Raw genomic sequence first — 27,113 nt, 5'->3', positions numbered from 1 at the left:
TTTGTTAGACTCGTGTCTTAAACTATTTACATTTAAATGAAGACCATTGTTTTGAAGTTACTGGTTCTTTGAAACAATGAAATGTTTAAATCAAACTATGATAATAATTATCAGGAGTGGCAGGCATTTCTAGAGTCTAATTGACTGCCATATGGTTCGGTTCGGTAGATTTACACAGATAAAATACTAAACCTAGCGCACGGATTTTTTTTAATGCCACACCCAATGCTCATATTTGCATTTCTGAGATCTAGAAATGCAACTGAAACTGGCGACATTTAAACAAAAATAGACGAATAGATCAAATCCCAAACTGAAATTTTTGTATGCCCAATTTGATATAAAATTGGTCGGATGATTGTGATAAACACTAGGATGCCTCTCCACCATATCCATCTTTATCTTTGCAAGCAAATCTCTCTAATCATTTTTCGAAATTCGTCGGATCGGACCTCTATTTGTATACATATATGTAGCTGGCAAAGAACAATTTATCAAAAAACAAGTCTTCTTTGTTTATATAGAATCGCATCAAGCGTTCACGTTTCCATTTTTCCGTAACAGCCTGATAGCCTGTTTGAAAGGTTCCGATTTACTTTCGTTGAAATTTAAGGGTATATAAACTTCGACGTGACGAGGTGGTGAAGTGTGCCTTTGTCGGGGAGCTATGAAAAATAAAAACCGTCAAAATATCAACATAAAAAAATAAAAATGTTTGAACTTGACGTTTGCTAGCTCCAAAGCAATTCTATCCGTATGCGCCAAAATTTGGGATTACTAACTAATGTGTAACGTAATAAGCATATGCACGTTTGTGTAAACATTTCTACTGAACCTTTTTATATTTGAATAATGATTGATCTCATTTGATTGGGATAGATTGGGGTTCAATGTGGGTATATACATTTGGTGCTCAGGATCGGATCCATATTCATATTTAGTTAAATTTAATGGGCGCAAATATCGTACACGTGTATACATGCATGTCTATATAATTTAAATATTTATATATGTATGCCACATCTACTCGCATAGTCCTACCTATGCGTCTGTACATACTATGTGTGTATATTTAGAGTGAATCACAGTATTTAAATTTTAGCTATATATGTTTAACAATCATTACTAGATATTTACTTAAATTCAAGCTCCCGCACATCTCCTCCCTTAATGCGAATCTAATGATGAATAGCTTAATTTCAATGTGCCTATTTGTAGTTAATTGAAACATTAAGTAAGTAGCTATTTATGTAAACATTTTAAATGATTTCTTTGCAGTCCTTTGTGGTTCCAAATTATTGGTTGTTTGATGGCTTATCGGCAGCTCGGTATACGCAGTTCCAAGCTCTTTGTTCCCGTGGTTGGATCTGTAACCAACCAAACTTTACTACACAGAGTGGTCAACAACTTTTGCACTTTGCGCAGCAGTTGGCGCGAGCGTTGGAAGTCTCTCTCTCTCCGCCAGAAACTCTGTTGGTCAGAGCAAAGAGGCGAGGGCGCTGCTGGTGAAATTACTGCCGTAAGGGCCAGCAGCAAGTATTGTCACCGCAGGTGGCTGAAATGCACCTCCAGCCAGCAGGGACAGCCCATAATATCCTGCCGTTTGTATGTATGACCCCAGCCCTTGACGAAACTTATTTTCATGCTAAACCGGTCGATAGGTCCCAATGGATGATTATGAGACCGTTTTGTGATTAACAGTTGAGCCCTATAATAAAAAAGATTTAGAACTTCGTTTATCTAGATGATGGCATCCAATTTATTCGAACCTGTTAGTTTCGAAGGCCTTCAGACAATATCCAGGCATTACTTTGCAGACACGGTCCAGATGTTCGGCTAGTGTCGGAGAGTCTACAAAGATTGGCACGTTGCCTCGATTGTAAATCCAAACATCGCCGCTTTCAAGGCTCAATGTAACTCCTGAAATGTAAGTAGAAACATTTTCATTTGAAGAGTCGACGTACAACTATTTCTAATTTCTAATTTTTTACCTAGCCCGACTTTTTGTCGTGTATTTTGGACAGCGTCAGAGTGAGGTCCCCTGCCCACGGCAGTTAGCTCGCGAAGGCACATGCTATCTCCACCACTGTCCACAACCCCATCTGTGTAGATATTGACAGTTGTCTTTCTAGCGTGAAAGAACTCTCCAACGCGATGGGACAGCTCCCAATAGGCAATTTGGCACCAGCCCTTGGTGTTGACTGTGTCACCTGAAAAATAAGAGAGACAGCAATTAAATTAAATTTATTTCATTATCGAAGTGGTCTGAATTTCTACAAATTTTACATTTTTGCCACGGTAAATAAAATTATGCACGGTTTTGGTTTTTTGGGAGCCTGTGTAAAAGAGACTCTACATTTCGTTTAGACAAAAAAAAAGGGCCTTTGCTAAGATTCGGCTTCAATTTGACACTGAATAGAAACAAATTGATTAGATTGGCGAGAAAACATAGATACATTAACAATATTAGTCGGAAATGCCTTTTATTCATAGAGCTTGGCTGGTACTTAGCTCAATCGAAAATAGGGCTGTCTTACCCTAGTTTCGCACTTGTTCGGAACATACTATTATTTATACAGATGCATAAATTCAAAGGACCAATAACTGATCAAATAGAAAGCCCCGATCTGCAAAGGTAGCCATAGGGTCGGCGCACTGTACTGATATTCTCCGAGAAAGAGTACAATACCCTCGGCAACGGTATAATAATGGTTTAGATTTTGTTTATTTCTATTTTTAACTAGCATGTCAAAACCAAATCGTCGTAAAACCGCAACTTAACGGTCCATTTAAGTGTAATAGTTTTCCGTCATTTTGTCGCCAGTACAAGTACAATACCATACAAAATCAAATACACATTTAACATAACCATACACATGTACATACATACATACATGTTTGTACACACAGACACTGCAATTCTGGCCAGTTTCACTGTTCCATCGTCCGAAGACGTCGTCGGGTGGGCACTGAATGCCATGAAATGAATGATATCATAGCCCCATTGACGTGGATATACAGGGGCGCCAAGTCATTCCCGTGCCCCGCACTTAGATCGTTGTAAGCAGGCGCAAAGATTGTTGTTGGAGGGGTTCGGCGCCATCGGCACCGCCATTACCGCCAACTCACCTCGCTCCGCCGATCAGTCGCATTCGTTGGTGTTTGTTTTTCGCTCATTATTTATTTTCATTTCGCTTTTGCTGTTTTCGCTTAAAAGTTAATATCAATATAGAAAGTGACGACCTGACGCGGCAGCCTGGCGCCACGAACAACTTGTCCTCTGTCGCGACCGGCGTCCCAATCACACGCACGCGAGCGCAGATGTTTCGGGTAATCTCTGTCGGCATGTATTTATGTGTGTGCCTACATACATGCATGCATGCATGCATACATATATACATTGTCGTACATACATATGCGAGCAAACTCACTCTCAAATTTAAATAATCGAAAACGCTCTCTCTCACGCTCTCAAAAAGAAGAGCGCCCCACGATAAGAGCGCCCCGTGCTCTAGTGTCGTAATGGCCAAAAAAAAGTCTCACCTTTTCCTTCAGTAGTAAAAGACTCTATACTTGGGCCAAGAAACTGCGATTCCGATTGCTTGATGGTGCTCGAAAAGCTGTTGCTGTGTACGCTCCACGTGGCCGCTGCTGACTTTTCGTCGTTTTGGGAGTAGTCTCCTTCGTCTGAATCTTAAAGGGCAGGGCGAAACTCTAAATTGTTGTCGACTAAGTCGCTGCTACTCGTACTCACCTGCATCTTTCAGTCGCAATATTTTGTTGGAACGTTGGTATGGCGGAAGTGAGGACTCTGAAATTGTATTAAGACAAGACACAATGCATGTTACTATGGATGTTACTATCTTCATAGCTACATACATATGTACATATGTATGTACATACACGTAACGTAGATAGTGTATATAATGGTTGTATGTATGTGTCTTAAGATTAAGATTATCTTCCCATGGGAACAACAATTTGAGCACTCGTAATATCAAATATACAGGTATGTAGGTTTTATTTACAGCTGCAAGGGGACGAGGAAGAATTCGTTACTAAGAGTACCAGCAATCGATATATCATCCTTATCAACATCTCTCTCTCTCGATACCATAAATAATAAATAGTTAAAGGATCTCCGATAAATATATATTTTACATATGTACATATGTATGTAATTAGGTCTTCCTACAGTCGGAAAAATGCATGTGGCTGAACAAGAATCGCTGTATGTAAATATGTATGTATTTCCGTGGATATTTCAACCGAGGCCAAAAAATTAAAAGTCAATAAAAACACATTTCCATATATTTACTTTTGTCCCGATATTATTATTATTTCTAAACTGATTGAAGCTCAGTTAATTTTACCAATTGGCATACATTTTCATTGCCTTTGATCGGAAAACCTATTCAAATGGCAAAAGTTTACTTTTTAGGTATTTGTATAGTCATGTTTTCATTTACTATTTTCTCCTATAAGAAAAATTATTCCTGATAATAGTTGTTCCTCATAGCATCTCTTAAAAGCCACCTAAGTTATTTCTTAAGGGGATATGAAGTGATATAGTAAACTAATTTCTTGTGTAAACACTCGATAGAAAGCTACATTATTCCTCTTTTGAAATAAATTAACTTCTTTGGAATATTTTATGCTGTTCCGTTTCGCAGATTATTCCATTTTACTAGATTAAGCCAAAGCCGACCTCTATTTTGCGTACGCTCGCGACCACATGTTTATTGCTATCATTATAGAAGTTAAAAATGAGATGAACCCCATCTTTTGTACTAAACGTAAAGCTAATAAAAAAGTAAATCGAACCGACTAAAAAAACCTGAGGAAAATGTTTGTTTTCGTTATTCATTGTACAGCTTCGACTCACGAAACTAGTTTTGGTTTCTTGTTTAAGATTATTTTCAATTAAATTCAATAAAATAATCGTACTAACAAATCGTGTAACTGCAGAAGTGCAAAACCAAAATCGAAAATCCTTTTATATAGATTTTTGAATAATTTGTAGCTACTCAAAGCTTTGGGTATACAACGTAGATGCGAGTCTTTGGGACGGGTCGTGTGATGAGATCATGGTTCCCAAACCTAATACATACTAGTTTTCTTATATTCGTTCAGTTCAGCAAACCAAGCAGAAAACAGCAACAGCAAAATTAACAAAAACAATACACAACCGAAACAAAACTCAAGCGTAGGCAAGCCAAACATCAGCCTCTCGAAATAAAAATAAATAATCTTTTCCTATCGGGCAGCAGCATGGGGGACATTTTATTGGCCCAGAAATCGTTTGATGTGCTGCGGTCATCGTCGGCGTTGAATTCAATCTGGCTTACATTCTAGCTTGTTTTTATTCTTTCTCCTTTTAAGAAGAATGGAATGGTCGAGTAATGTTTAATTTATTATATTAATACTCGAAATGATCGATAATCCACTTATCAGTAAGTATGATATGAGATGGGGCTAAAGAAACTACATAAATATAAAGGAGAATAATGATTATTCAGTAATTAAATATTTATAAAAGTCTCTGGAATAAATGGAAAACTCGTCGACATTGTTTCGAACAGAAATAACCATGGATATGGAAATAAGCATGGATTTTTTGCTTCCCTCTCTTCGACTCGTCTCCATTCGGCACTCACTGAATCCCAACCCTAACTTGTGGACGACTTCATCAAAAAATAATAATTCTTTAAAATGGAAAGTCAGGAATACATAAAAAGCTAACGAAAAATACCAATGTCCTTGTTTTCAAACGAATCCTTAAATTGGTATTCACTTTTATAATTGTACGCAATCGGAATTGCAAAATCGTCCTAGAAGATTAGGTCGTCAGCATACAGAAAGTGCTCGCCATTAGACGGTAAGAGGATTTCCTCTTAAATTTGTCATTAAGTACCGGATACCTAACTATGTATATAATAACAAAAAACATCCCCTTTTTTGTGCGGTTTCCGACTTTTATAGCGTTCATCCGTCATACTCTCCCAACCAACCCCGTTTATCACAGATCCATTCAAAACAGTTCGTTTCTTTAATCATTTACACTACAAGTTTCGTTGAGTTTGGACCATTGCCGCTTTTTATATCCGATACTCAAAATGAGTATTGGGGTATATTCGATTTGTGGTGAATATGGATGTGTGTAACGTTCAGAAGGAATCGGTTCCGACCCCATATATATATTCTTGATCAGCATCAATAGCCGAGTCGATTGAGCCCTGTCTGTCTGTCCGTCCGTCCGTCTGTCCGTCCCTATCAGCGCCTATTGCTCAAAGACTACAAGAGCTAGAGCAACGACATTTTATATCCGGACTTCTGTGATATATCACTGTTACAAATATATTTCAAAACTTTGCCCCGCCCCCACAAAAGGCGAAAATCTGTGGCATCCACAATTTCAGAGAGAAAACAGAAAACGCCGAATTGTAGAGGATGACTATATCTTCTAAAATGCAAAATCTGAACCAGATCGTATAGTTATTATAGCCAGAATGAAGAAAACAATTTCATTCTTTCTCGCTCTGTCTCTCTCTAACACAAAGGTTTCATGGTTTTGCCTATTGCAAAATGTGAGTTCAAGGATCTCAGAAACTGTAAGAGCTAGAGAAACCAAGTTTGGTATCCACACTTCTGTGATATCGGACCTTGACCGTTTTGTGTCAAAATTTCGCTACATCCCCCTTCCGCCCCCGCAAAAGACGAAAATCTGCTGGCCGCCGACCGTAAGAAGACGCCACCGTAAAGCTTTGGTGCTAATATCGGTACGTACCGACTAAATAAACTGTCTTGTAATATCTTATTCCATTTTGAACCTATATATATACACGTTAAATTTTTGCGAATCTTCCAGTTTTTTCCGGAAAGCGCACGTAATTGTTAAGAACGACACAAACACAAATATGATATGTCGCTTTCATGCACTTTTGGCCGATATGAATATAATTGCCCGATTAGATAAACATTCGAATTCGGCCGGTTGAGAAATACATATGTATATATGCTTGCTTGTACATATGTACATACGTTCCAAATTAAACGAACATTTTTGGAGCAATCGAATGTGAATGAACGTGCGAAGACATCGTAGCTTCTTTTTAAGATTAAACTACGGTACGTACGTATTTTTCTATAAGATGAAAATCCGTCTTATTTCTACCTTTCTACCACTGCAATGTGTACGATTGCCCATGTGCTGACGATCGTAGCAGCCAATATCAGATCGATCTGGTCAAAACTCATACTACACAATTAAATACATATGTACGATTTGCAAAGGTACGTACATGTATGTATGTATATACATACATATTTATGTACGTAGACGATGACATTTTAAACTTTATGTAGTAGCAAATGCTTCCTTCCGCCAGTTATAAACATGAAAAAAACGTCATTCATTAAAGAAACCCATCTCTAGTTCAATGTTTAATCAATGTATGTACACATGTACATATGTATGTATGGATATGTACATGAACATGCAAATATGTACGCATGTAGGCGAATACATACATAGTTGCATACATAGAATACATAGTTGCATGCGTGCATGTGCATATGTACGTATGTATGTGTGTTTTGTATAAAAGCGTTAGTTGTGCATGAGCGTGCTAAAAATAAAAACAAACAAATCAGAAAATACATTTGTATGAATGCATATGTATGTACATACATATGTATACATAGTGCGAGTGGGATTTCTAAGCAATGCCCCAACTGCCCCACACATATGCATGTGTGTACATATGTACAGTATGTCAAGAAACTCTTTACACACTGAAATTAAATTAAATTTTTTGACTTTGGATAAGAAAATAATGGCCTTTGGTTCAAATTTATCAAATTTTTTTAAGTCATAACCATTCAGGGATTAATTATAAAGTAGTTAGTGAAAAAAGAATAACAAAACTATAAATAGGTAACTTACAAAACAACAAAAACAATGATTACTCATTTTTGACACTGTCAAGAAACTCTTTACACAAAATATTTTCATTTTTTAAATTCAAAATTCTTCGTAATTATTTAATATATTTAACTTATTTTAATATTTGGTATGTCCTCCCTTAGCATTGACTACATGCTGGAGCCGTTTTTTCATCGAATTTATCAGTTTTTGTAGGTCATACTCAAAGGGAATCTTTTGCCACTCTTCCAGTATGAATTCTTTTAGCTGATTGCGGTTTTTGGGCTGTCTTTTCCCACTTTCTTCTTGAAGTAGGCCCACAAATTTTCAATGGGGCTAAGATCGGGGCTCTGGGGTGGTGTATCAATAACTTTTCCACAGTTGTAAAGCACCCAAGCTCTCACATTGGACTCTATGTTTGGGATCATTGTCTTGATAAAACTTGAATTTGGCCATATTGTCCGTAATGAGCCCAAATTTCTCCGCACTGCTTTTTAAATTTGTTTTTAAAATTTGGAGGTACTGTTTGGCATCGATTTTGTTCTCAATAAATGCAATATTTCCCACTCCTCGGCTAGAGATGCACCCCCAAATCATAACCGCAAGTTTTCCAAACTTTACAGTCGGAAAGATGTTTCGGTTATCTAAAGCTATTAACGGCTTGCGCCATACTCTGGGTGGATCATCATTGTAATAAAGCATCATTTTTGTTTCGTCGCAATATATGACGTCATCCCAATACTCTGCCGGCTTACTGATCATGTTAACAGCGAAAGTGAAGCGCTTTTCCACATTGACCGACGAAAGCAGCGGTTTTTTTCGTGCCACTCTGGAAGAGTATTCATGGCGTAGAATAACCTGGCGTGCTGTTTCGTGTGAAACAACCAAGCCAAGTTCTTCGTCAAGTTCCTTGGCCAGAGTCCTGACCGATATTTGCGGATTCGGATTAACTTTCCTCATGATTACGCGGTCTGCCCGTCTGTCTATCTTCCTTTTACGGCCACCTCCAGATTTTGTTTCCAGTCTCCCTTCGTTCTTCGCGCGACTTAGGACATTGTAAATTGTTTTCCTTGATACTGAAAACATGTCTACCATGTCTGCAACAGATTTGCCCAACTGGTGATTATAGTAAATCATTTGGACAACGTCAAACCTTAGTCTTTTGCCAGGCATTTTAAAAATTTCAGAAAGTTAGTCTGTAGATGTCCACCGGTCAAAATTTCGCAACCAAATCAAAGTCAATGCAAAAATAGAGCAGCACTGAGCAACCCCAAAAGCATAGATTACGGTAAAGTCCCGTTTTTTCTAAGAAGGAGATCAAAACAGAGCTCGAAAACGAAATGTGTAAAGAGTTTCTTGACAGTGTCAAAAATGAGTAATCATTGTTTTTGTTGTTTTGTAAGTTACCTATTTATAGTTTTGTTATTCTTTTTTCACTAACTACTTTATAATTAATCCCTGAATGGTTATGACTTAAAAAAATTTGATAAATTTGAACCAAAGGCCATTATTTTCTTATCCAAAGTCAAAAAATTTAATTTATTTTCAGTGTGTAAAGAGTTTCTTGACATACTGTATGTACATAGTTCGAGTAAAAGTACGCGTAAGAGTGTCGTATCGGGCAACGTTTACGCTAGCGGCGACGACTGATTATTTCCTGGCGCCAGTTTCTAAATTTACACAAATTATTTTCAAAAGAATTTTGTCGTGGCGCTTCCACGCATCCACTTCGCCTTCGCGTTCGTACTCTCCTCGCCAACACATTCACACATGTACACTGTGCCACAGCTCTCTAGAGAGCACATGATAAACCGCAAAAAAACCGTACACAAACGCAAAAGAGAGGTTGGTTGGATTGGATCGCGAGAGTGTGTATGTCATGTCTGGGAAAAGAGTCAAGGCGCGCCAAGAGCGCAGGAACTTGAAATTCAATTTTCTTTGAGAGCACTTCAATACAACGCCGGACCGGTTACACTACATGCATAAGCTCATACATATGTACATATACGTACACATGCATGTATGTTTGGCGCCACCAAATACACAGAATACACACGCAATACAGGCAGTATGAAAATTTTAAATACAGTCGAACCTCAAGGGACAAACAAAAGTTCGTTTTACGGAAATATCGAAGCTCGTAATTCGTAAAAAGAAATTGTTTTTACGTTTATTTTACTTTAATATAAGTCGTCATTTTTGTTTGCGTTTGATTTTTCCACTTTTCCATCTTAACGAAAACTTCAACGCTGTTAAGGGAAGCAAATACATTTTTTTTTTAAATTTATCCAACTATCCTACACTTGCCGCAAACTCTTAGCCCCAATGCTACTGCGAATTCATTTCCCTTCTCTCTCATACGCCTCGAAATTTTGCTTGCTATCACCTCTACCTCTATAGCAACAACAATCTGAGAACTGATGTAAACAGAACTAGTGGGGACATTATGTTTAACGATTTTTAACGTCACATTCATAGCACGGAATTTCCCCAAACACATGTTTCGTTATAAGGAGACCGAGACGTTTGAATTACGGGCATAGCAAAAAATCGTAGTAAAGAAATATTCGCTATAAGGAAATTCCTTATAAGGAGATCAAAACGTACTGAAAATTTAACGAAATTGCAGTGCTCCTGAAATAAATTCGCTACATAAAAATTTCGCTGTACGGAATTACGTAATAAAGAAGTTCGACCGTAGTAGAGAATAGATTGGGTCAAAACATTGTTTTAAATTGTTCAAATTGATCGCGAATCGCTTTTGTGGTAAATTTATGTTTGTTTAATTTAAAAAGAATGTCCGTTCTCGTTACTTGGTATTTTTTGGTGCCATGCTCTAGTAGAACAGGGGTAAAGGCCGAATGAATTTCTCAGAAACAATGCATATATGCAGTTTAGCCCGTTAAATTAATCTCACACATATGTAAATATTCGTCTAACCTGACCTAACGCCTAGTGAGCGACCCCTCTTAGGTAGATTGTGGGGAATCGAACAATCGCATTCTTAGGCTCTTTAATCCTCCAACAGCTGTTGGTCAATCCTACCTGTGTCGTTGAAGTGGATTATGCGATACCAGTGCAGTGGATTGCAACATGTGTAAACGCAGTCTCGTGCGCTGGGACAGGCGGGCAGGCGTTTTAGCTCCATGCCGTTCCTGAGGCTGGACCAAAAGAAGAGTCGACACGCGTTCAAGTGCTGCTCGGCTGACGAGGTGCTGCACTTGATCAGAATGCACTGCAAGACGGTCGGCGGGGTGGCAATTACGGCGTCCATGTTTGATTTTTTCGAGGGATGATCCACGCGACTTTTGACGGCACGCAAAAGCTCCGACTGTTGCTTTGGCTTCAGCAGCTTCATCAAGGCATCGAAGTCTTTTCGAATGCGATGCTGGGGATGAGGGTGCGATGGTTTTGTGAATGGAATTGTGTTCTCGCGGCTCCAGCAAGTCGAGCCACTGCTGGCCTCCGCTGCATGGCCACCGCTGCCACAGCAGTTGCGAAACATATTCGCCGCAGTCGTTCGAAAGGTCGTCGCACTCACTGATGCCACGGAACGAGGCGACGTTGAGGTCTGATGGTGCATTTGATCGTTTTCGTCGATCAACATATCGTCGCCAGAGCTTGCGCAGCTGCATCCAGGTTTGGTATAGCTGAAGTCCGACTCTTCTGTGGCACTGAGCGCGGTTGGTGGTGATCCCACAGTATCCGCACGTGGTACTAACTGTTGTGTGAAGTTTAGTGGTGGACGGGGGAGGCGGGAGTTGTTGGCGTTGGGGCTGCCGCTGTTGTTCTGGCAGTAAGGGCCGCAGCAGTCTGTCGCGTAGGGAATCGAATTGTATGGTGGCGGGGGCGTTTGTCGCATCGGTAAGGAGGCTTCCTCGCAAAAGAAGCTGCTGCTGCCAAACGAGGAACCCCGCAGCATCTGAGGGCGGTGTCGATGTGGAGGGGGCGGCGGCTGTGGTGGCTGTGTGGGTCCTGGCACCCCATCGCACGCACCCGGATTGTTTTTTGACGCATAACGCCATAGTTCTTTCTTCTTTTCGTTTGGGAATATCATGGAGGGACATACAGTTTTTTGGTAGCATCGATCTTATCGTATGCGCATTATTTGAATTGACTAACTTGTTTCGCGGACTCGATATAGCCGGCTAGTCACGGTAGTTTGCGGTAGTTTGCGAAGTGCAATGGGAAATGGGTGGGGCTCCTACGTGAATCGCGCACTTGGCGGGGCTCAGCTGGACTTTGACTTGAACGTTTACGTTTCGATTCTAGATTTCCTGAATATATAGTATGTATGTACTGTTCTGGTACTCTTTGTGTCAATCGGTGGCGATGATGATATGTCCTCAGTGGTTTTGATATGTAGTAAAGTGTGCACTCTGTAAGAGAAAGAGTATTCTGATTAGTCACTATTATCCAATTGTTCACCTGTAAAATTAGTCTAAGAATTGTATTTATGTACTCATACATCTACAGATATGATCGAATATTGACTAGAATCTACATACACTACTGGCCAAAATAATAAGTACATCGGTGTCGTGCTAGTTTGTTATGGAATAGCTCGAATGTTTGTAAGTGTATGGATGCCAATTGTTTATATTTGGAAAGGTTACAGTCTTGCCAATTATTTAAATCAAAAATTAAAGTAGGGAACCATCTTAATAAAATTCTATTCATACATTTTTGCAGAATGGGCATTTTTGGTCTGGCCAAAATAATAAGTACACTGGTGTTATTTATATATTTGAAAGGATTGGATAAGGATTTGGTCAAAGGATTGTTGTTTTTTATTGAGTTCCTTCATATTTAAGTACATGAGAGTCAAAAAAAATTCTTTAGATAGGCCGTACTCCTGAAGAAAGGAAGTTTTCCATAAGTCTTCAAAAAGAAAGGAAAATTCTCCGGGAAAATGGCGAAAAGTCTTGGACGATTGGCATTTTTGGTTCAGAATACTTTCAAATCTAAAGTGCTTATTGAAAATCGAGGATGGAAGAAGAAATCTTTACAAACAACGGACACCCGCATCATCAGTCTTGCAAAAAAGGATCAGTTCATGTCTTCCAAGGCCAAATACGCTCAAATTGGGAAAGAAAAATCAGGTCTGATGGTTCGTCGGAGACTTCAATATATAGACCTAACAGCACGTATAGTCCGAAAAGTTACCTTACTCCGAGTAAAAATTTTGAAGATGAGGCAAAAAGTCGTTGAAAATCAATTGGCATGGTCTGGGTCAGATGGGTCTTAAAAGTGGAATAATATATTATTGAGAGACGAAACAAAAATAAATCCTTTTGATAATGACTCCAAAAGATGTATACAAGGACCCAAAGGCAAAGAATTCGACTTCCGGTACACAAAGAAAACGGTTAAGAACGGAGGCTGATGTATAGGTATCTGAGGATATTTTTCTTGGCATGGCGTTGAGCCGGTACATCACACAACTAATCATGTGATCCAATTCGGGTATAAAAACATATTGACAGACATTATACAACCTAGTGCTGTGGAAAACATGCCCTTGAGATGGGTCTTTCTACCAGAAAATGACCCAAAGCACACCTCAAAGGTGGTGAATGCTTGGTTTACGGGAAAAAATGTAAACGTTATGGCTTGGCTAAGTCAGTCTCCTGACTTAAACCCATTTAAAAACCTTTGGGGTGACTTAAAACGTCGAATTGCTAAAAATGCTTTTCGAGAAGAAAAAGAATTGTGGAGAATTTGTGCAAAAACGTGGTGTGGGATTCCAGTGGAGACTTGCCGCAAACTTATTGCTAGTATGCCAAGAAGAATGGCCGAAATCATCCAAAATAAGTGTGGCTATATAGGATAATATTAAAAGATTATAAATTATAAGAAAAAAGTGTAAAAATTTTGATACGCTTTTAGTTTTTCGCTTTGGAGAATTGCTGTACTTATTATTTTGGCCAGCCCTTATTTATGATTTTAAGGTTTAATCGATCATAAAATATATATTTGAAATGAAAAATGCTTATGATAAACATTTTTAGAGTCTATTGTAGGTTAGATAACTGAAAGTAAATTTGAATTTTTAATTATGTTTACTAGAAAAGTTTTATAGGACGTGAAAGAAAGCTCATAAGCGTGTACTTATTATTTTGGCCAGTAGTGTATGTATGTACATATATACATGTATGTATGTAAATTTGTACAATGTGGTTCCAAACTCTTCGGGCGAATCGCATTCGTATGAGTAATGCACAGACAATAGGGTCAGGCGACGCGACGCTGATGCATGTGCAGAGCAGATCTGTGCGAGGAGCAACAAATTGACATCCGAAATGTTCGCGCTGTGTGTGTGGCCCCCGTACGACCATTTCCATTTTGTTGTTGGCATTTCTTGGGCTCCTTACACTATGCAACAAAACTAAACTTTTTTTCTGCTGTGGAAAAAACCAAATTTTTTAAAAGAAATTGGGCTTTAAAATTGTTTAATAATTTTATTTATTTTTTAGGTTGGGTTTTTGTTGGGTTTTAAACACGATCAGTTTTTTGTGTATTTTAATTCTATAATTTATACTTTAAAAACTCGGGATAAGTTAAAACAAATTAATTCCTTGTGTTTTCATACTTTTCTTGTAGGGGTACATTAATTAGGCATCGTTTAAGGTGTCGTTTTTAATCGTTAAATCGATGGATAAACTGTTAAGTTGCAGCCGTTTAACAAAACTTTAACTAAAACCAGAAACAAAAATTATTTAACAATTTTAAAGTCCCAAATCTATAAAAAAAAAGTTGGTTTGGTTCACAGCGCAAATTTGGTGTTGCATAGTGTTATCGACGACAGAAGTGGCGCCGCCGGCATTACGGCACTCGCGTTCATACACACACACACAAACAAAAAAACAAAAAAAAAACACACACACACACAGTTGCTTACAGAATGAATTTACTTGCTTGCGTGCAGCAGTCGAATGTAGAGGCACGGAAAGCAAGACGAGAGAGACGAGAAAAGAGAAGCAGCCAGGCGGCAGAGGCAGAGCTGGCGCCAGGGCGCCACTGACGTAATAAAAGAAATAATAGACATCGTCGGAGTGGCGCCCACCAATATAAGCTTATATCAGGCATACACAGACACAAACACAGATACAGCCAGAGCCAACGACGGTTGGTTTGTCAGCCGGTTTGACAAGTTGAAGAATCAACAATATTTAAGGTTGAGGCTCTCGAACGTGGTCAGAAAATCATCCAGAGAGCGGAACGTACAGGCATGAGCGACGGCGAGAGCATACATGTGCATGCATACACACACATACATATGTATGTATTTTTTTCCTTGATTGTGTTTGAGTGCGGAACCAATACAGACTCGAATTCTTCTGAAAATTCATCGGGTAAAAGAATTTAGGAATTAAAAAAAAGAAAAAAACAGCTTTCCGGCGACAGGGTCTGTGTGCATTGGGCTCAGTGGGAGAGGGTATCTTTTCTGCAGAAAATATCTACATACATACATACATATGTACATATGTATATGTATGCATGTGCTAATCTTCATTTGCCAAAGATCACGATTAAAGTACATTTGCACACATCCACAAGTGTATTGTCACTGTAAATTCACTTCAATCTACTTGTTTCAGGGATCGGACTAAAAATACACATATGTATGTACATACATATGTATATGTATACATACATACATGAACATTATGCTCAGTATTCACATTCACAAAAAAGATACCAAAACAAACAAATTGTATACATATGTATGTATAGCAAATCTTTTAAGACTTCCAACCGAATTCAACAACAGACAAAGAGGTAGAATAATCAATACTTGACGAAATATTGCTTAGAAGTTGAGTTGTCCAGCACATTGGATAATAAACAATATCTTTTCCTTTTGTTTGAAACTTTGCACAGACATCCTCTTTTTTTGCTGCAGACAGCAAAAATTATAGCTGACATGGGAAGATTTGGTCAAAAATAAGGCTTTATTTAAGAACCGTAGAACATCGATCGTGCTAAAGTCTACATATGTATGTACTTATAAATACATATGTATATGTTTGACGGCCGGCACGTTTTAATACCCTTGCAGATCGATTGTTTCTGTGGCAGCTGTATGATATAGGGGCCCGATCTGGGGTCTTTCGACTAAGGTTCGAAGGGTTATTCCCATTTCAGCCATATATGTACATATGTACATGTTTTAATTATTGAAATAACACAAGTACATTCATACATACATGCCTACATTTATTTATACTTGATAGGATCAACATATTGATTGGAAAAAAGAAGAAAACGGATGTGTAAATGGGTACTTACAGTTTAAATAATTTGTATCCACTTTATCGTATCCTTGGATTTGTAGATTTCTTGGATTTTTAGAAGATATGTGTATTATATGCATAGATATGTTTAATAATATACACATATATTCTTGATATGTTTGATATGTGGACGAAAACTTTATTTCGGAATTTACATGACTAAAGAAGAAGGGATTTATTTAGTTTAGTCGATATTGTTCACACTTTGGTCTTTTATATTATTAATAGTCACATATTCAAATGATATTGACAAAATCTCTAAGACCCACCCCCTTTTATTTTCGCGAACGAAGGTTGCTTGCTGTAATGTGTTATGTAAGTAGTCTCCGCGGTGTCAGCGTTTAAAACAGAAGCTACTCAAATACAATATACCCTTATAGTTCATGGGTACTGGGTGTATAAATCGAACTCATAGAAGAAATACAAAATGGTCCACTGTAAAACACTCTCTTGACATTAGCACAATTTTTGTTAAGCAAAGTCGTGTACAGCAGTGCTTGGTTATAGTTTTATTGATTTATTGATTTTTAATTGGCGAAATCAATGAACTGCTGTATGTATGATATGTGTAAATTAAACAACCGGGGATCGATCTTGTGGGCAGGCACTAGATAGCCGATTCGATTCCAATCAACCGACACGGGTGCGTATGGAGTATTTTCTACATTTCACAGCTAACACAAGCAAAATATTTAGTTGGTGGTTGGCTTTGAATCATTTTCACTTTAATTAATTACATTTACAATGGGGCCAACTCGAAGCGGCCTTTTACATGGTTGCTCCACCTTTCACTTCATTTTCATTTTTCATTTGATGCAGCTGACAAACCGTTCTCGCCAAAAAAAATTCGAAAATGAAATTGGAAAATAAACGCGTTTGCAACAAAACCGAACCACGTTAGTCAATACTTGTCCGCGGCCGAAAAATTTGTGAGATGTTTCGCCGTTTCCATTAAGAACTACCGTAGAATGGGTACAATCTCACGACTTGATTCGCGCACACGTCCGACTTTGTTTGAGTCCAGTGAAGATATTTTTGTGGGAAGTATCAACGGAAATTTCTGAATTCAGAAAAAAGTTCGTTTGTTGTGTTGTGTTGTTGGCTGCGGCGAAAAAATTTGTGAGACGAGACTTGGTAGTGGGTGGGTTCATGAACAATCCTATTGAAGAGAGACGATTTTTCCCAATTGATAGCAAACAGTGTTAAACATTTAAAACTCCTATTGGAGGGATATTTCATTTACCCTGTTTATTTGAAAGGGTATTGGATTTATCACAACGTATCGCAATTGGTATTGAAATTTTTCAAAATCCTATTGGGTTTTATATAAAGAGCGGATGGCTCATTTTTGCGCAGGGTTTGGAGCTTGGTATCGATATATCGATATCGGCGTGATATTTTTGTCGACGATTGTATCACAAATTTATATGTTTAGAAAGTATCGTTGCTTAAAACTGATCGCAATCTTTGCATTGTATAGTTGTCAAGACAAGTGTAAAATCATCAAACTTTCGCGCATATATTGCGACTGGACATATAAATGACGAAAGCCTCTATTTAAGAAAGCACATTGCCCTTTCCGTTGCCGAAGCTGTCGATAAGATCATACAGGAAGCCCGCGTGAACTACATTTTATAAATATAACTTAGAACTACAAGTCAAATAATCCACCAATGTCTTAGGTCTTGAATACTGAAATGTTGGACTGTGCATAGCAAAATTATCAGAACCACAAATATTGGTGACAGAAATATAAGTCAAGAAGGAGCTGAGAGCTGGATTGTACCTGCTTAACAAAAGAGGCAAAACAAACGCCTATTGGGTATCTAAGAAGGATGAGGTTGTTTTCATTGCTGGCACTCAAATATTTAACACCCAATCCAGTCGTACTGGTGTTTTAATATTGATAAATTAGATATTGCGATATTTAAATTTTAGCAAATTTAATACATTTGATAAATACGATATTTTGGTATTGTAAATGTTCACTCCAGTGAACGAACTGAGTTCACCTTAACCCACTTAATCCACCATTCAAAAATTCGATTGAAAACGCTCAACAATTTGAGTAAAGCCGCGGAAAATACTGGTTTTTCTTTCTCAGCACTTGATTGGAAATCATTCTTGACTTAGATACGAAGGAACTGAGCTCACATTAACCCACTTAATCCGCCATTAAAAACATATATTAAAAACTCTCAACAATTTGAGTAAAGCAGCGGATAAATACTGGTTTTTCTTTCTCTGCCTCTCTCTCGATTTAACACATAATTTTATCCGATTGATGATTAATTTTCTGCATGGCTGATTTATTTTAAGGACTCCACTACACTCTAAAATACGGATTAAGCAAAAAAGGGTCAAAGCATAAAACAAGCACAAATTTTCCTTGTTACCTTGCAACACCACATTTCTGCTGTGAACCACCGCTGTGAGTATTGGGGTATATTAGATTTGTGGTAAAAGTGGATGTGTGTAACGTCCAGAAGGAATCGTTTCCGACCCCATAAAGTATATATATTCTTGATCAGCATCAATAGCCGAGTCGATTGAGCCATGTCTGTCTGTCTGTCTGTCTGTCTGTCTGTCCGTCTGTCCGTCCCCTTCAGCGCCTAGTGCTCAAAGACTATAAGAGCTAGAGCAACGATGTTTTGGATCCAGACTTCTGTGATATGTCACTGCTACAAGAATATTTCAAAACTTTGCCCCGCCCACTTCCGCCCCCACAAAGGGCGAAAATCTGTGGCATCCACAATTTCGACGATACGAGAAAACTAAAAACGCAGAATCGTAGAAGATAACAATATCTTCTAGAGTGCAATCTGATGCAATACGATCTGAACCAGATCGTATAATTATTATAGCCAGAATCAAGAAAACAAGTTCATTCTTTCTCGCTCTATCTCTCTCTAACACACAGGTTTAATGGTCGGTTTTGCCAATTTATCTTGAGATATCGGACCTTGACCGTTTCTCGTCAAAATTTCGCCACACCCCCTTCCGCCCCCGCAAAGGAAGAAAATCTGGGGCATCCACAAATATCAGAGACTATTAACGCTAGAGTAACAAAATTTGGTATCCGCACTTCTGTTAGATCTCGCTATAAAACGTATATCTCAAAATTTCGCCAATTATATATATATATGTATCCTATTTTTACTATGAATAAAAAAAAAACCAAGATATTCGGCACTTATCCGTTTCTATGTATAAATTATTTACATATGTAGTTTTTTTATGATATTTAATTTGACACTTTCCGTTCTCACTGCTAGAGGGATAGCGTAGTAATGCTAACCTTATTCTAAATTCTCAAGATATTATAAATATAAGAAGGGCATGTTAGGACTTGCCCTAAAAGATAGGGATCAACACATAGACGGACTTAATATATACTTTATACTTATTCATTTGTTAAGTTATTTATCTCTATGAAAAGACGGCAGGAAGGAATCTAAGAACCAATAAAAAAACCTTTTACCTTTACCCCTTTACTACGGGAAATTATTTTCTTTATTTTGGCTCATATTGATACGATCGCCCGATTTTTGATAGTTTAAGGAAAAAGGTTTAATGTTTATGATGGACGGACGAACAGACTCTGAGTATCGGTACAGCAAACAGGCTGTTTGAAAAACTGAAAACATTCATTCTGGCTTCAAAATTATGCGATCTAGACTCGAGTTGGTTGGAGTAAAGGAAGAATTGCCAAAGTAATATTAGTCATACCGAGTATTTAAGAAAATTGCTTAACACTTCTGGTGTTATATGTACATATATATACATATGTATTTATGTATGTATGAATTGGTCTGAATATGATAGATTTTGTCATTGGATAAGCTTCAACTTACCACCTGGATTACTCGACATTTTGTTTGTATTATCTTTTTATTATACAAAAAAGTTATGGCTCGTCGTAGTCGCCCGGAATTTTATTTTGGCGGGTGTTGCAGGGGGCTTGACCCCTAGTTTGCTTATATTATTTTCCAACAGATTTTTATAAATGCAATAGCGTGTTTGCCTTTTTTGAAACAAGGTGGATTTGAGCGTGTATTTTGCTGCAACGCGTGCTGTATTACACGAACGTGTCCGGTGGCATGTTTCTAAATGAACTAGCCGCCAGCCGTGTAAGTTAACGTACCCAATTCCATTGAGCTCTTATACGAGTTGTAAACAATCTTTGGTTTTCCAAAACGAAAACAATTTCAATCTTGGGCCTCCGCCTAATTGATTTCTAAGATGTACAATCTCAAGCGCCCCCGCCGCAATCCCATTCTTTGACACTCGCCTAAATGGAAAACCAATGTTTGCCCACACCCGGCTTCTCATAAACAATCTCACTCCCGGCTTTCTGCAGATCCTGCACTTTAGGCCTTTTACAGTTCTCTCTTTGGATGACGAAATCTAATACTCGGGATGGCGAAATCAATTGAAATGTTTATAGAAAAACGATTCCCGAAAGGGATCAACGATGCAAAGATCAGAAAGTTCAAATCAGTCTTGATCCAGCAGCGACACCGCAAAGTCTAGCTAAATATTAAGATCGCGCAATCCCTTGGCCCGGAATTCCTTTGTGACCCTCTACTTAAATCTATATCAGTGAAGTTCGAAGTAAAATAAAAACTTTTTAAAAACACAATCCGCTACCGCAGTTGTTTAATTGGCGCCCAACGTGGGGCGACGTTGTCTAAAAAGCACCGAATGATAAAAGTGTTGCGTCGTGCCGAAACCCGAAGGACAATTAATTAATGGAATAAATCCTTCAAAATTAAAAACGCGGAGTGACTGTGTGATATAGATAAAAAAAAGTGAGATAAAAAGGAAACAAACCGGAGCTTAGGGTGTGCAAAAACAAATACAAATACAAATACAAATACAAATACAAATACAAATACAAATACAACGCAAAATACAAATAAAACAAAAAGCTAATCAAGGCAATTCGTAAATACAAAAAAAACCAAAGAAACCCAAAGTTTTTAAAAAAACAAAACCAACAAAACCGACAAAACCAAAATACAAAGAAAGTGAAACGATCAGCGAAGCCAAAGAAGGAAGACCCCCAGAAGACCCAGCTGAGCAAAGAAATTTAAGAAGGAAGACCCGTTCGAAGATCTGCCAAACTAAGAAGGACGACCCCTACCGGATATTTCGTGAGCAAGAGTTGTATTAATAAATATATAAGTTCAATTAGGATATATAAGATTATAAAAACTAACATATAAGAAAAATTAAAAGTGGATCAGCTAACTTTAGATTTTGAAAAACTAAAAATGATTAACTCTCAAGCAAGGACCGATCTCACAGCAGATCTGGTCAAACAATTGATAGCACTTCAAATTTCACAAGTACAAGAGCAAATTGTAAATTTAAAACAACAAATAGAAACTAAATCCGATCAGGTATCGGATTATCAGGCAGAAACAATAGACGAGACAATAAGAGACGACACCACATTGAAGGTAATAGAATCCCTACCAATTTTTAATGGTGGATTAAACCAATATGTAGGATGGAGGGAAGCTGCAGAAACTGCAGTGAAGTTATATAAGAAAGGAAGTAAGCAATATTATATTGCATTAACAATTTTGAGAAACAAAATAACAGGACCAGCACATGACGCACTGACCAACCACGGGACAGTTCTAAATTTTGATGCCATACTTTCACGGCTTGACTTTGTTTACAGTGACAAGAGACCTATTTACATAATAGAACAGGAATTAAGCGTTCTCCGACAAGGGAACCTTTCAATTATAGATTTCTATAACGAGGTTAACAAGAAAATGACCTTGTTAATAAATAAGACAATAATGACTCACGGAAAGGACAGTGAGATCACCAAGGAATCAAATAAAAAAATTAGAGACAATGCCTTACGCATTTTTGTCACTGGCCTAAACGGCGGCATTGCTGAAATCCTATTTTCATTGAATCCCCCAGATTTACCGAATGCCTTAGCAAAGGTACAGGAATTGCAATCTAATAACATTCGGGCCCAATTTGCCTACCAATTCAGCGGTCCCAGAAATTCAGGGAATAATAATTTTAATACCTTAAGATTCAACCAACGACAACCTAGGACTAACAGTTCACCATTCGACCAAAAAAGGGATTTGCAGAGGAATAACATGTCTTGGGGACAACCCTATTTCTTGGGTAATAGACAACAAAATCAGGCCCCAGAACCAATGGAGGTAGACGAATCTATACAAATCCGGAACCGACAGAACAGCAATCAATTCAGGGGAAATAATAACAATAGAAATTATCGGGAGAATACTAACGGTTATTTTAGGAGAAATAATAACAATTATAGCCAAGCCCAGCATTTTAGGGCAAACGTAGTCCCGAATAATCAGTCTAACGACAATCCAGCGCAGAAACGAAAACTAAACGAAATGTCGGAACAACCGGCTAATAAAGCAATGAGGATAAATAACATTGAGGAGGATCATTTTTTAGATCAGCCCCCGAAGTAGGTCTGCCCTACCTAAAAAGAGTAGACAAAAAAATAAACAGAGAATTAAAAGTTTTGATAGATACGGGAGCAACTTCCTGTTATATAAAAAAAGGAATTTACGACAATAAAAATGAATTACCAATCTATAAGAAAGTTGCTACAGTGAATGGGTTTTCAATAATTAAATATTTCCATAATATAACAATTTTCAACACAAAGCAAGTGTTTTATGAAATAGATGGAATGGAGGCAGATTTACTAATAGGATTTAACCTATTAAAGAAAATCGGAGCGGTTATTGATACAGGAAAGGGGACTTTAAGTTATAAAGACAATGAGGAGAAACTAATATATGACGAGGTCCTTTCTTTAAACAAATTAACCTTTATAGAAGGAAAAACCATCCTTCCGTTGAAGGAATATATAATAAAAAAATATTTTGAAGAAGAAAAAGAAATGAAAAGCGATTCAGTAAAGGTAGAAGGAAGTTTATATAGCTTGGGATCAAAAAATCCTGAGCACGCCGACGAAGAATTATCCGTCAATAGTTTGGGATTCAAATATCCTGAGCCCGCCGTCGTTGAATTATCCGACATCCAAAGTTTTAATAGTTTGGGATTAAAATATCCTGAGCACGCCGTCGTTGAATTATCCGACACTAAAAGTTCGAATAGTTTGGGATTAAAGAATCCTGAACACGCCGTCGTTGAATTATCCGACAATAAACAATTTAAAAGTTTGGGATGCAAAAATCCTGAACGCGCCGTCGTAGAAATATCCGACATTCAAAATTATGCAAATTCTGAATTGAAAAAAATGAAATTGTATAACACAATAACCTACAAAGAGGACAATTTAGAAAATCTCAGAGAGAAAATGGTATCTATCATCGAAGAAGACCATGCCAATATAAATTTACAGTTACCGTTCAGAACGGATATAAAAGGAGAGATTAACACTGAACACGATAGACCGGTATATGGCAAGCAGTATCCATACGCTTATTCGGTTAACGATTTCGTTAATAACGAAATAAGTAAAATGTTAGATGAAGGTATAATCAGACCTAGTAAAAGCCCATATAATTCACCGGTAATAGTAGTACCAAAGAAGGGAGTAAATGAGGACGGAACTCCTAAGCATAGATTAGTAATAGACTTTAAGAAACTTAATGAAAACACTATACCGGATAGATACCCTATGCAAGATCCTTCAGTAATCCTTGCCAATTTAGGTAAAGCGAAATATTTCTCGGCCATTGACTTAGAGTCAGGTTTCTATCAGATTTTAATGAGGGAATCAGATATTGAAAAAACATCTTTTTCCATAAATAACGGCAAATATGAATTTCTAAGAATGCCTATGGGATTGACGAACGCTCCCAGAATTTTCCAAAGGGCAATGGACGATATACTTAGAGAACAAGTTGGGAAAACTTGTCACGTTTATATGGACGATATAATAATATTTTCAAAAACTATAGAACAACATTATAAAGATCTAATTCATATAATTCAGATATTGCAAAACGCTAACATGAAAATTTCACTTGAAAAGTCTAAATTCTTTCAATTGGAAACCAAATTTCTGGGATACATTGTTTCCCAAAATATCATTAAAACAGATCCAGACAAAATCTCCACAATACAAAACTATCCAATTCCTAAAAATATCAGAGAGCTACGTAGCTTCTTAGGACTAACAGGGTATTACAGAAAATTTGTCCGAAATTATGCCACAATTGCCAAACCTTTAACAAAATATCTGAGCGGAGTAAATGGGAAAGTTTCACGAAGGGCATCCAAGAAAGCATTAATACAGCTGGATGAACCAGCAATTGGAGCATTTAATAATTTAAAGGACAGTTTAATAGCACATATTGAATTAGTACAACCAGATTACAATAAAAAATTCACATTAACCACAGATGCATCGGACATAGCAATAGGTGCAGTTTTGTCGCAAGATGGGAATCCCATAACATTTATTTCTAAAACTTTAAGTAAAACCGAGCAATTATATGCTACTAATAAAAAAGAATTATTAGCTATTGTATGGGCATTAAAAAATTTGCGAAATTATTTATACGGAGTGAGTGGAATTGAAATACATACAGATCACCAACCTTTGTCCTTTGCAATGTCGCAAAAAAATCCAAATGTTGAAATGAAACGTTGGTATTACTTCATAGAAAGTTTCACACCAAAAATCATTTATAAGCCAGGCTCAACTAACGTAGTAGCGGACGCGTTATCTCGGATTAAAATAAATCATATGACAGATAGTGATGTCGACCAGACAGAATCAGAATCAGACATAAATACTCAGCATTCAGCAGAGAGTAGTTTCGAAAACGTCATTCAAGAGACTAGCAAGCCTCTAAACCAATTTAAACAGCAGCTACTATTAGCGCAAGGGAGATTCACAGTTCATGAGTTAGTAAGAGTTTATGAAAATACCCGACATATTATTGAATTTGATACGGTTGACAATCTGCTAATCATTTTAAAAGAATTTATTCAGCCTCACTTAACCACAGGAATACACTGCACTTTAGAAGATTTATACCTTATCCAAAATAAGCTAAAGGAAAACTTCATAAATAAATTTCTCTTCACAAGAAAGTTCCTCCAAGATGTAGTAAATTCAGAAGATAAAGCTATAATTATAGAAGAAACACATTGCAGAGCCCATAGAGGACTAGACGAAAATTACAAACAAATAACTAAGCTGTATTATTGGCCAAACCTGCACAAAAAATTAAAAGAATATATAAAAAATTGTGAGATCTGTAACAAAAACAAATATCGGAGACACCCTGTAAAAATTCCAATTGGGGAAGCTCCCATTCCAGCAAAAGAAGGAGATCAATTACACTTAGACATATACTATGCCCAAAACCTAACATTCATAACTTGTATAGATTCTTATTCCAAATACTTGGTGGTCAAGGAAATTCAAAGTAAATTAAACATTGAAAATAAGGTAATGGAAATTTTACAACACTTTCCGTTAGCAACATCATTAATGACTGACAACGAACCAAGCTTTACTTCAGCACAATTTAGATCATTCATACAAAGAAGTAACTTAACTATTTATTATGCTGATCCCAGACACAGCACCTCAAATGGTCAGGTAGAAAGGGTACATTCCACACTAACAGAAATAGCGCGGTGCATCAAGGATGAACTAAATCTAACAGATTATTCAGAAATAATAATAAGGGCGGCACTGAAATATAACCTGACGATACATTCAACGACCAATCAAATGCCATATGACATATTGTATAACAAAATAGAACACAAACATAATCCAATATTACTTAAGGAAGCTCAGACCAAAATGCTTAAGATACATAACAAAGATAGAAGAGAAAAAGATTATAAAATAGGAGAAGTAGTCTATGAAAAGAAATTCGGGGAAAGAAATAAACTTCAATCCCGATACAAAAAGCAGGTAGTTAAGGAAAATCGACCGAATAAAATTATAATCAACAATAGAAACAGAATTATACATAAAGATAACATCAAATATTAAATATTTTTTCCAGAAAATGTATGCGAATATACTAATACTGACTTTTGTTATATTGACGACTGCGGAAGTAATTGACTATACGCATAGTGACTATCTATTGCTCAAAGACGACAGAGACGTTTACACTTATGAAACATACGCTGAACTTTTCCATATTACTAATTTGAGTTTTTATAGAGAGATAATTGATAAAGAATCCAAATATGTCAACAAATCAATTAATTCAGACGATGAGTGGGAAATATCAATGGACTTAAGTCTATTAAAATTAATGATTTCAGAATTAGTTCCAAAACGGAAAGAAAGGGGAATAAATGAATTAGGTACCATTTGGAAATGGATAGCAGGCAGCCCTGATCATGACGACTTTTTGAAAATACAAAATAAAGTAAATGAATTAACTGAAAATAATAATAAACAATTTGTAATAAATTCCAAATTTTTCAAAGAAATTGAATTGCTATCAAATTCATTAAAGAATGTCATCTTCAATGAAGAAACGATACTGAGAAAGCATCGTTTAAAATTAATAACTTTTGACCTACTAAATTTAGTTGATACCATAACCCTCTTAAAAGTAAACATTTTCAATACAAAAATTTTAAATAAAAACGAAATAGAGGACATTTATAAGCATGAAAAACATAATGTTGAACTGTCTGATCTGTTGGACATTGCAACGGTTAAAATAATTCGAAATGCAGATTTAATAATCATTTACATAAAATATCCTCAAATTAAAGATATTTGCAAGTTTTACCATGCAAGAGCCATCTCACAAAATGATGGAATGTTAGTTATAAGTGAAAAAGTTTGTGAATGTAAGGAGAAATACTATTTAATGAATAATTTTAAAAGTGAAACTTTTAACAATTACGCACAA

At 37.0% G+C, this 27,113-nt stretch overlaps 1 protein-coding gene across 2 annotated transcripts; it reads right to left on the bottom strand.

The window, feature by feature from the left end:
• Positions 1 to 817: 817 nt before the first annotated feature.
• LOC6591322 (mothers against decapentaplegic homolog 6) lies at positions 818 to 17,374 on the bottom strand. 2 transcript variants are annotated; one of them, XM_026989788.1, is made up of 7 exons: positions 16,217 to 17,374; positions 10,970 to 12,303; positions 3,755 to 3,811; positions 3,544 to 3,687; positions 1,992 to 2,210; positions 1,770 to 1,920; positions 818 to 1,708 (listed from the first exon to the last, which is right to left on the bottom strand). In XM_026989788.1, the coding sequence occupies exons 2-7, from the start codon at positions 11,979 to 11,981 to the stop codon at positions 1,543 to 1,545; spliced, it is 1,749 nt and encodes a 582-aa protein (XP_026845589.1). In that variant the 5' UTR covers positions 11,982 to 12,303; positions 16,217 to 17,374; the 3' UTR covers positions 818 to 1,542. The 2 variants fall into 2 exon arrangements, with proteins under 2 accessions (XP_026845589.1, XP_026845585.1); XM_026989784.1 differs by having other exon boundaries at positions 3,544 to 3,693; positions 16,217 to 17,372.
• Positions 17,375 to 27,113: the final 9,739 nt, after the last annotated feature.

The sequence above is a fragment of the Drosophila persimilis genome, unplaced genomic scaffold (genome assembly GCF_003286085.1).
Source record: "Drosophila persimilis strain 14011-0111.01,24,50 unplaced genomic scaffold, DperRS2 tig00000000-arrow-pilon, whole genome shotgun sequence".
Taxonomy (NCBI): Eukaryota; Metazoa; Arthropoda; class Insecta; order Diptera; family Drosophilidae; genus Drosophila; species Drosophila persimilis.
The sequence above is the reverse complement of the archived record's forward strand: the minus strand, read 5'-3'. Positions and strand labels throughout refer to the sequence as shown.